The sequence below is a fragment of the Salvelinus fontinalis genome, unplaced genomic scaffold (assembly GCF_029448725.1).
Source record: "Salvelinus fontinalis isolate EN_2023a unplaced genomic scaffold, ASM2944872v1 scaffold_2340, whole genome shotgun sequence".
NCBI classification, from domain to species: Eukaryota; Metazoa; Chordata; class Actinopteri; order Salmoniformes; family Salmonidae; genus Salvelinus; species Salvelinus fontinalis.
The window spans coordinates 1-12,031 of NW_026602549.1; the positions used below are offsets into that span (position 1 = coordinate 1).

At 44.0% G+C, this 12,031-nt stretch overlaps 2 gene segments (V, D, J or C); both read right to left on the minus strand.

Moving 5' to 3' along the window:
- Positions 1-2,481: 2,481 nt before the first annotated feature.
- LOC129850801 (Ig kappa chain C region, B allele-like) lies at positions 2,482-3,885 on the minus strand (the record flags this gene model as incomplete). The annotated part of the segment is given in 2 exon segments: positions 2,482-3,002; positions 3,825-3,885. Coding segments are annotated over 2 exon segments (381 nt in total), but the record flags the coding sequence as incomplete, so codon positions are not given.
- Positions 3,886-10,375: 6,490 nt separating this feature from the next.
- Positions 10,376-11,569, minus strand: LOC129850800 (Ig kappa-b4 chain C region-like). The segment is given in 2 exon segments: positions 10,376-10,674; positions 11,521-11,569. Coding segments are annotated over 2 exon segments (348 nt in total).
- Positions 11,570-12,031: the final 462 nt, after the last annotated feature.

Genomic DNA, 12,031 nt, shown 5'->3' on the forward strand with positions numbered 1-12,031 from the left:
TGTCACGTTCCTGACCTGTTTTCCTTTTTCTTGTATTTATTTAGTTGGTCAGGGCGTGAGTTGGGTGGGTTTGTCTATGTTTGATTTTCTATGTTGGGATGTTTGTGTTCGGCCGGGTATGATTCTCAATCAGAGACAGCTGTCAATCGTTGTCCCTGATTGAGAATCATACTTAGGCAGCCTGGGTTTCACGTGTGTTTTGTGGGTGTTTGTTTCCGTGTCTGTGTTTGTTGCACCACACGGTACTGTATCGGTTTATGCACTTCGTTTATTTGTTTTGTAATTCAGTATTCAGTTTCGTTTTAATAAATCATTATGAACACTAACCACTCTGCGTATTGGTCCGATCCGTCTCGCCTCTCCTCGTCCGAGGAGGAAGAATAGGACGATAGCCGTAACATCAACTTTGAATATGTTTAGAAAGCATCATTCAGATCACATGTTCCCCATCATCATCATCCTCATTATCATCCCCATCATCATCATCATCATTATAGTGCACCTATTAAAGTTATTTAAAGTTTTGAAATACCCACAACACCAGTCCAATATGCAAATGTTTTTATTTATTTAACTAGGCAAGACAGTTATGAACAAATTCGCATCAGCCCCCTAGATACAATCCCCATATTATACACCTCACAACCAGATATTGATGTGATCATCTAGCATTATATTAATTATTTTGATGAGCGGGTTACTGACTGTTAGATCTGTGAATGAGACATGATGCTGGGTTCAGGCATTAGACATATCTACATTATGTATAATATACATTTTGTCTGTCATAGATGACATGTTGGAATATCTGTTATTGTACCCTCCCTGAATCCACCATGGAGGTTCAAACCAGTCTACTCCCTCACATCTGGCCCAGTCCATGGTACTTTAGGCAGTGAAACAGGTCAACTGCTAGACTGGAAGCTGTAAGAGTGAAACTGAGATTTACATAGACAGGGCTGGTTGGTTCTGCTTGTCCCAGAATAGAGCAGCACTGTCACCAGATGATCACTCTGTTCCCTCACTCTGTTCCCAGGGGGTTGGAGGTACAGAAGACCAGGGGGGAAATAATGGAAAAGTGTAGACTACACATTATTGAAAACAATTGCTAAAACATCTAATATAATAAAATCGCATTAGGAATTAAACATTATAGATACATTGCATTCTGAAAGTATTCAGACCCTTTACTCTGTACTTTGTTGAAGCACCTGTGGCAGCGATTACAGCTCCGAGTATTCTTAGGTATGACGCTACAAGCTTGGCACACCTGTGTTTGGAGAATTTCTCCCATTGTTCTCTCCACTCAAGCTCTGTCAGGTTGGATGGGGAGCGTCACTGCACAGCTATTTTCAGGTCTCTCCAGAGATGTTCGATCGGGTTCAAGCTCTGGCTGGGCCACTCAAGGACATTCAGAGACTTGTCCCGAAGCCACTCCTGCGTTGTCTTAGCTGGTGGAGTGCTGCAGAGATGGTTGTCCTTCTCCCATCTCCACAGACGAACTCTGGAGCTTTATCAGAGTGACCATCGGGTTCTTGGTCACCTCCCCGACCAAGGCCTTTCTCCCCCGATTGCTCAGTTTGGATTGGCAGTGAGCTCTAGGAAGAGTCTTGGTTGTTCCAAACATCTTCCATTTAAGAATGATGGAGGCCACTGTGTTCGTGGGGACCTTCAATGCTGCAGAAATGTTTTAGTACCCTTCCCCAGATCTGTGCCTCGACACAATCCTGTCTCTAACGTAACAAAATGTGGAAAAAGGGAAGCCGTCTGAACACTTTCCGAATGCACTGTATATATGTTATGGAAGGTAACTGTTCAGCAGTGTGAGTTCTATGACGACCCTCCCACTCTGTCTGTCGAATTATTTGCTCTTGTTTTCCTTAATAGGATGTCGGTGGGCGGAGCGGGAGGGTGGTCAGCAAAGTGGGACACACCTGGGCCCGGGTGTGTCCCGGGATAAATACACCTTTTTCCCCATTCATTGAGGAGACTCTCTCCATGCAGACACACTGTTGGATTTGGTTGTGGCATTTTTGTGGACGTTTTGTTTGTTTATTTGTTTTTTTGTTTGTTTGTTTGCTTGGGCACCTTTCAACACCCCTCATTATCACCATCTATGCACGCAACCACTAACTTACACTACTGATTACTGACTGCACACACCATTGTTAATTGTAAATTGTTTACTTTAGTTAATAAATATATTTTTGTTATTCCTTATCTCTACGTTGTCTCCCTTTTTGTTATGGGCTCTGAGCCGGTTCGTGACAGTTCTGAGAGCAGATCTTAGAGGTTTATTATCAAATATCACAAATTATTCTCGCTGGTATTGGTGCTGCAGTAAAACAGGATCATTCATTTGTAGAAATGATTGCAGAGTATTTGTTAAATCAGATGCCCTTTTATATAAATTAGTATGACATGTGCTTCCTATTCATGAGATAGTAATCACTGGAATGATCATTAAAGTAACTCTTATGGTTATATTTCAATTAAAACAAGCTTTATTTGAACTCAGAAGCAAGATGACATTTACATCTTAATCACAAAATACTTCATTCAGCACACAGCACTACTGATATTATTCACTACTATACTTTAACATTCAGCTCTAAAACACTAATGTTTCCTTCACCAGCACCATGTGGGGACTCTAGCCTCCTACAATGGCTTCTCCGGTCACTAGACACTACAGTGACTTTTCCGGAAGGCGGCCGAATCACTGGTGTCGTCATGGGCGACCCTGCAAGTGTACACCTCTCCCTCTTCCCAGCGTGCCTTGCTCAGGGTCAGGGTGCTGCTGCGGCTGTAGTGGCCGCCCTTCTCTTCTTCTGTGGTGGTCAGGACCCCCTCCTTCACCTCCTCCCCATCCACCTCCCAGCTCACCATCGCCCCCTGGGGGGAGTAGTCACTCAGCAGGCAGGCCAGTGTGGCCGAACCCCCAGAGAGCTGCTCAGAGGACGGGGGGAGCAGAGACACTGTGGGTCTGATAGAGGGACCAGCTGGAGGAGAGGAGAGGCAATACACACAGGAAAAACAACTACTTACAGTACCAAGGACAACAAAACACTTAACCTATAACGATAAAGGCAAAAATAAACTCTGAAAATATTTTTAGACAAAACAATCCATCAGATAAATGTATGTTACATTCATGCTCTACAGTTTAACCCACCAAGAACAACACAATACTAGGAGGGGGTTTCCTGGAAACAGATGAAGACTAGTCCTAGACTAAAGATTACTTTCAATGAAGATTATCCATTGAGCTTGCTTTTTAGTCCAGGACTAAGCTTGTGTCTGGCAAACCATCCCTAAGTCTACAAAGACATGCAGTAAACAGATTTATATTCAGATATAATAATCAGATTTACTATTCAAATTGTAAATCTCCATATAAATTTTGTCAAATCCACCCTGAGACGCAAGCCAAAATGGCCTCAAAATACTATTTAAAACTCTAGATGAGGTTCCCCTTTAAACCATGTCAGTGTTAACGTGTACTATGAATACAATACAAAGTGTTGTTTTTATCATAGAAATAGTAGTTGCTACATCTCGACAGAACAATGAGCTGATATGCAATACTGTAGATCAAAATGTCCTCTTTTTAAATCACATGTTAGAATATAAACTTGGTGGTACGTGAACAATTCTCTCACTTTGGTGACTCTGCCATTACCAATCTACCTATCTGTCCCCAGTAATCTCTAAAAAGATATAGCCTTGAAATATTTATTCTGGAGAAGATGATAACTTCTCAGAACGTTGTTCATAGTATGATTACATTTTGTTTAAATGAGAGAAGACAAAAATGGACTTACTTTTCAGCACTAGTTTTGTGCCGCTTCCAAAAGTCTCCCACAGTGATTCATAATGGTGAAGTCACCGTACAAAAACCTCCATCACACAAGAGTGGGCAGGCACCTTGACACACAGAGCACTCTCAGTCCCACCCTGAATACTGAAGTGCTAGTATAATACAATAATGGCAAATCTTCAAAATCTGACTTATACGTATAGACAGACAGCAATTTCTGATAACCAACTGTCAACTGTCTTGTTATTGTGTCAGAAAACTATATACCACGTTAATCAGGGAATATACTTGCCATTACAACAGATAAAAGATTTTTGACCAGTTTCATTGTTACTGAGATTTGCCTTTGCAGGGCAGAATTGGGACGGATAATTCTGAAGTACTAGTAGAATAGAATAGGGACTGATAGTACTGAAGTACTAGTATAATACAATAGAGACTGTTAGTACTGAAGTACGAGTATAATAAAATAGAGACTGATAGTACTAAACTACTAATATAATAAAATAGGGACTGATAGTACTGAAGTATGAGTATAATACAATAGAGACTGATTGTACTGAAGTACTAGTATAATACAATAGAGACTGATTGTACTGAAGTACTAGTATAATACAATAGAGACTGATTGTACTGAAGTACTAGTATAATACAATAGAGACTGATTGTACTGAAGTACTAGAATAATACAATAGGGACTGATAGTTCTGGGTTATGAGTATAAATCACTGACACTTAGATAATTACATTTTGCTCTTAGATCACATTTACAGCATACGTTATTTAAAACACAATGAAATATTCTGCATAATCTGTATGTAGTTATATAGCTAACAGTTATGAATGTAGGTACTAGCAGTAAGACTATTTACATATGACAGTTTGCATTGGCAGCACATGCTTGAGTGCTCTGGGAGTATTTATAGCCCTGTGAGTTTAACACTTCATGACTGAGAGCTGTCCTTCATGACAACAGAACCCACAACAACCATGACTTTTATCACCATCTTCATCTGGACACTTGCCCTCTGTCTCCAAGGTAATATATTTTACAGAAAATTACCCTGACTGTAGTTACCTAACCTTATTAAAGTAAATACCATTATGTTATTGTAAAGTCATTATTTTGTAAAGCAATGAGCAAATTAATGCACGATTTACTGTTAATTACATTTATTTTTCAGAGTCCAGAGGCCAGGTCACTGTGACTCAGACTCCTGCAGTGAAAACTATTTCAGTGGGTGATTTAGTCAGGCTCAGCTGTAAGACCAGCAGTGCAGTATACAGTGATACACATGGACAGAGGTTGGCCTGGTATCAACAGAAACTCGGAAAATCTCCTAAACTCCTTACATATTTCATTAGTACCCGTAACTCTGGGATACCATCTAGATTCAGTGGTAGTGGATCTGGGAGTGACTTCACTCTGACCATCAGTGGAGTCCAGGCTGAAGATACAGGAGATTACTACTGTCAGAGTGAACACAACCTAAACAGTGTCTGGTTGTTAACACAGTGATATAGAGCCATACAAAAACCTCCCTCAGATTTCACAGTGACTGCGCTAGTTGGGTATGACTCCAGGTGCTGAGTGGGAAGAGACAGTGGCCGTGTCCGAATACCCATACTACCATACTTAATAAGGTACATTTCAGGAAATGTTATATAACAATAACATACTGTTGACAAGTAGGCTAGGGTGTAATGGAATGTTTTGCCTTGTGTGGTAGGTTGTGTGGGTTTTGACACTCTTGTGTAGGTGTCATAACCAGCCATAAGATAAAGCAATATATATGTCACAAGAGATCTAAATATATGTGCGATGACAGTGTTATGACCCCATTATGACAGGTTATGACAAGTTTGTCAGCTGTTATGACATATGACATGGTTATGACCGTGTCATAGCATTATGATGCTAGGTGTCAAGTGAAGTGTTACCACACAATCCATGTCTCAAGGTTTAAAAATCCTTGTTTAACCTGTCTCTTCCCCTTCATCTACACTGATTGAAGTGGATTTAACAAGGTATATTAATAAGGGATCATAGCTTTCACCTGGTCAGTCTATGTCATGGAAAGAGTAAACTGAGTGTACATCAGTAATGATGATAATATGTCAACTCATACACCATCACGTTGAAGCATTGCTGAAGCAATAACAACCATAAGTCTCTAGACTGCATAAGTCTTCCTACGCTTTGCTATGGCAAACCTTAATTAGTTCATATGCAAACAGCCTCAAAATGTCACACAATATTTTGAATGGACTCCATCTGTGTGGAATACGTGTCTCACATCATTTCAGAATAAAAACCCCAGTCTCTCGGGTGGTTGAATAGTGTGAGGACTATTCAACCATCATTGTACTTCCTGACGGCCATGTCGAAACACATCAGAGTTTAAAATGTTTTGTTTTATTGAACATGCTATCATAATAAAGGCATTTTCACTATATTTCGAGTGCCTTGGTCCTCCTAGTTTTTGATGAACAATTCAACCATATATGTTGAGAAGATGATTGTAAACCCTTAAACAACACCTCGTTCCTGCCACAACCTGCTTAAATCTTCCAGCACCTTCTCAGGCTTCAATCGATTCCAGCAGAGGCATGTTTATAAATCAAGGCCATGATTGGCTGGACAATCAGCTCTCAACACTTTTAAAGTTCTGCTGCTCACACAGATCTATTCAACTACAGTTTCCCTGTGGGACCATGAAAGTCTAGTTGCATAGAGATATCTTTGCATTTCCAGCACATGCTTCAGTGCTCTGGGAGGGTTTATAGCCCTGTGAGTTTAATACTTCATGACTGAGAGCTGTCCTTCATGACAACAAACCCACATCAACAATTAATTTTTCCACCATCTTCATCTGGACACTTGCCCTTCGCTTTCAGGAAAACGATGTAGAACTCAGACATTAGACACATGTCAGTAACTGTCAATGCCTGTCTTTAGTAATACCCATCTTATATGTCATCTATTAAATGGTGGTTTATTCATTGTAAGAATTTCCCCCACCTTAAATCCACCATAGAGGTTGCAGTAAAACTAGTCCACCCACTCCCATCTGTCCCAGTCCAGGCAGTGAAACTGAAACTATACCTGTAGCTGTGGGAGTGAAACAGATTTACATAGACAGGGCTGGTTGGTTCTGCTTGTCCCAGAATAGAGCAGCACTGTCACCATATGTTCACCCTGTGCCCAGAGGGTTGGAGGTAGAGAAGACTATCACTCTACTCTATATTTCTTGAAATAGTGGCACTTCTAGAATTTGTATTTGTCAGGGGTGCGTACTGGCGGCAGAGAAGTCAGACGCACGGAGAGCAAAACTGTGTTTCCAACGGCTCAGTTTAATTATCAAAACCCACCGGATACAGAACAATGAAATAAATGGGTACATAACCCGATGCACACCAGAACATAACGTACACAAGCACTGCCAACAAACAATTACGGACAAGGACATGGGGGGGGGGGTGGCGGGGGGGGGGGGGGGTGCAGAGGGATGAATACACAACATGTAATTGATGGAATTGGAACCAGTTGTGATGGAAGACAAAACCAGTGGAAAATGAAAAGTGGATCGGCGATGGCTAGAAGGTCGGTGACGTCGACCGCCGAACGCCGCCCGAAGAAGGAGTGTCACGCCCTGACCTTCTTTTGCCTTCTTTTGTCTCTATTTGATTTGGTCAGGGTGTGATTTGGGTGGGCATTATGTTCTTTATTTCTAGGTTTTGTATTTCATTGTTTCTGGCCGTGTGTGGTTTCCAATCAGAGGCAGCTGTCTATTGTTGTCTCTGATTGGGGATCATACTTAGGCAGCCCTTTTCCCTCCTGTGTGGGATCTTGTTCTTTATTTGTGTGCAGGGAGTTTGCACATCGAAGCTGTTCGGTCATTGTTATTCTTTATTGTTTTGTCCTTTCTAAGTTTCACTTCGTTATTAAATTATGTGGAACTCAAAGAAAGCTGCGCCTTGGTCTCTTCCTTCCAACGACAACCGTTACAAGGAGAGGGACCGACTTCGGTGGAAGTCGTGACAGTATTTATGTTTTTACATGTATTAAGCTTCAAATCACAGACTATAACATGCTATATTGTGATTACTGGTCAACGATGATGTTAAGTGAAAATGAGGTTTAGTATATATGATCCAGTTTATTAATAGAAACAACACAAATTTGCAGATCCCACACAGAAGGAGAGAAAAGGCGTGCCTAAGAATGATCCCCAATCAGAGACAACGATAGACAGCTGCTTCTGATTGGGAACCACACTCGGCCAGAAACAAAGAAATACAAGCCCTAGACATAAAGAACATAGAATGCCCACGCAAATCATACCCTGACCAAACCAAAATAGAGACATAAAAAGCTCTCTATGGTCAGGGCGTGACAGTACCACCCCCCCCCCCCCCCCCCAAAGGTGCGGACTCCGGCCGCAAAACCTGAACCTATAAGGGAGGGTCTGGGTGGGCATTTCTCCTCGGTGGCGGCTCTGGCGAGGGACGTAGACCCCGCTCCACCTCTGGCTTGTCCCACTTAGGTGGCGCCTCTAGAGCGGGGACCCTCGCCGGTGGCCCCGGACTGGGGACCCTCGTAGCGGGCGCCGGACTGAAGGGCGTCGCTGGAGGCTCCGGACTGAAGGGCGTTGCTGGAGGCTCCGGACTGAAGGGTGTCGCTGGAGGCTCCGGACTGAAGGGCGACGCTGTAGGCTCCGGACTAGAGAACGTCTTTGGAGGCTCCGGACTGGAGGGCGACTCTGGAGGCTCCGGACTGAAGGGCGTCACTGGAGGCTCCGGACTGGAGAACAACACTGGAGGCTCCGGACTGAAGGGCGTCGCCGGAGGCTCTGGACTGAAGCCTGAGGCTTCGTGCCATGGATCATCACTGGAGGCTTCTTGCCATGGAGCAACACTGGAGGCTTCGTGCCATGGATCATCACTGGAGGCTTCTTGCCATGGATCATCACTGGAGGCTTCTTGCCATGGATCATCACTGGAGGCTTCTTACAATGGATCATCACTGGAGGCTTTGTGCCATGGATCATCACTGGAGGCTTCGTGCCCTGGATCATCACTGGAGGCTTCTTGCCATGGATCATCACTGGAGGCTTCGTGCCATGAGCCGGCGCAGGATACACTGGACCGTGGATGCATACCGGAGGTCTGGAGCGCAGAGCTAGCACAACTCGTCCTGGCTGGATACCCCCTATAGCCCGGCAAGTGTGAGGAGCTGGAATAGGCCGCACTTGGCTGTGCTTGCAAACCGGGGACACCGTGCGTAGAGCTGACGCCGGATACACTGGACCGTGGAGACGCACCGGGGGTCTGGAGTGCAGAGCTAGCACAACTCGTCCTAGCTGGATAACCCTTGTAGCCCGGCAAGTGTGGGGAGCTGGAACATGCCACACTGGGCTGTGCTGGCGAACCGGGGACACCGTGCGTAGCGCTGGCGCAGGATAAACCTGGGCCGAGGAGACGCACTGGAGGCCAGATGCGCTGAGCCGGCATCATCCCTCCTGGCTGGATGCCCACTCTAGCCCGGCCGATGCGAGGAGCTGGAATATAGCACACTGGGCTATGCGTGCGCTCTGGGGACACCTTGCGCTTTACCGCATAACACGGTGCCTGCCCGGTCACTCTCTCCCCACGGCAAACACGGGGAGTTGGCTCAGGTCTATGACCTGACTCCGCCAATCTCCCTGTGTGCCCCCCCCACCCCCCCCCCCCCCCAAAAAATCTGGGGCTGCCTCTCGTGCACGCCTCTTCGAGCCAACTCCTCGTAACGTCGCCGCTCCGCCTTCGCTGCCTCCAGCTCTTCTTTAGGACGCCAATATTCTCCTGTCTGTGCCCAGGGTCCCTTGCCGTCCAGGATTTCCTTCCATGTCCACTCCTCCAAGAAGCGCTGCTTGGTCGTTTTGTGGTGGGATCTTCTGTAACGGTTGTCGTTGGAAGGAAGAGACCAAGGCGCAGCGTTCTTTGAATTCCACATAATTTTAATCACGAAGTGAAACTACGACACAACAAAACAATAAAGAATACGACGGCCGAACAGCTACGTCGTGCAACCTAGCGGCACACAAACAAAGAACAAGATCCCACACAGAAGGAGGGAAAAGGCCTGCCTAAGTGTGATCCCCAATCAGAAACAACGATAGACAGCTGCCTCTGATTGGGAACCACACTCGGCCAGAAACAAAGAAATACAAGACCTAGACATAAAGAACATAGAATGCCCACGCAAATCACACCCTGACCAAACCAAATAGAGACATAAAAAGCTCTCTACGGTCAGGGCGTGACATTTTATCTATTATTACATTATCAAATCACCAAAGCAAATATGATAGTGAATAAACGCAGATCACATCAAATCTAAAACGAACAAAATTTCAGTCTACAGAATGGATTGACACATGAACTCAAGCCAAGCCCCCTATTAGTCTACACAAAAGTATTCCCTAAATCAGAGAATGACTGACCTTAGAAGAAAGCAAGTCAAAGCCGAGGAACCAACATCCTCTGTCCACAGAGGTGTGTGACTGGTTGGTCCTACCCAGAACAGTCAGCCCTCCCCAGGGTCTGGGTGACGGGATGCTGGGAGCTCTGGTGGGCCTCACAGGTTATGGACACTGCCTTGATCCACTCCTGGGCAGTGAGAGTCAGGGTGCTGCTCCAGCTGTACAGGCCGTCGTTGCCGTCCTGCTTCTTGCTGTTGCCGTCCACTTTCCAGCTCATGGTCCAGTCTGAGGGGAAGCCTTTGTTGGCCAGACACGTCAGTGTGGCCGTTGTCTTATGTGACAGCTCCTCACTAGAGGGGGGCAGGACGGTCAGGTTAGGGGAACTGTTACCTGGGAGAAACACAACATCAAAACAACTACATCTAACAAAGTACTTTGGAAATGACTTCAAAAACATTATATTAATATGATTGTAAATAAGAATTTGTTCTTAACTGACTTTGCTCGTTAAATAAAGGTTAAATAAAAATAAAAAATGTAAATAAATAAAAATAATTCTTTATAAGTTAGATTGCTAAAAGACATGAAGAAAACACAAACAGTAATATGATATGAAGCAGATTACAAGTATAAGGTATACAAGCAGAAAGCATACCAGTATGATGTGTTTAACTTTAGCATTACTTTGTAAAAAGTGTGAAAAAATGTATCAGTGTTATTTCCTGATAGTTCCTGGTTGAAAATACGATGTACTGTACATACAGTAGGACCTTCTAATTATCAGGTTTGCATTGGAGGGAGTTTCGGCTTTCCATGGTGACATCACCATGTGGCAAGTTGGTTAATAAACCAATAACAAAGAGAGTTCCAAATCTCTCTGCCAATATCAGCTAGTTTTCAGTTTTCTCCTCCCAACTCCGACCACTCCCAAACAGTCCTAGAAAAATTATTCTAGTTTTAAGCCTAAAAGCTATTTTTGCCTATTTTAACAGGAATTTATTACATCAAGGTACTTCCTTATTACCCATAAATGATTTGATATTGATATAAAAACGGCTGCCTTGGACCTTTAAGTTATTGTTACAATGGAGCGTCACACATGGACATTATTGTTTATTGTGGTATCAACAGAAATCTGGACAAAAACGAAACTCTGATCCATTCTATTAGAACTCACACCTCTGGAATTCCATTTAGATTCATTGGCAGTGGATCTAGGAATGACTTCACTCTGACCATGAGTGGAGCCCAGGCGGAAGATACAGGAGACTTTACACCTTCCCATGGTAAAGATGTGTTCCACAGGGATAGAGAGACGTATAAAAACCTCCCTCAGCCAGACTGTACGGTGACTGCATTGCTACAGCTGGAACCTGCTGCAAGAGCGGAGGGGAAGGACTAGGCCAGTGATAGTGTTGAGGACAAGACCAGTGATAGTGTTCAGTACTAGACCAGTGATATTGTTAGGACTGCACCTGTGATAGTGTTGAGGACTACACCTGGGATAGTGTTCAGTACTATGCCCGTGATAGTGTTGAGGACTAGACCAGTGAGAGTGTTCAGGAATAGACCAGTGATATTGTTCAGGACTAGACACAGTGATAGTGTTCAGGACTAGACCAGTGATAGTGTTGAGGACTAGACCAGTGATAGTGTTAGGGACTAGACCAGTGATAGTGTTGAGGACTAGACCAGTGATAGTGTTAGGGACTAGACCAGTGATAGTGTTGAGGACTAGACACAGTGT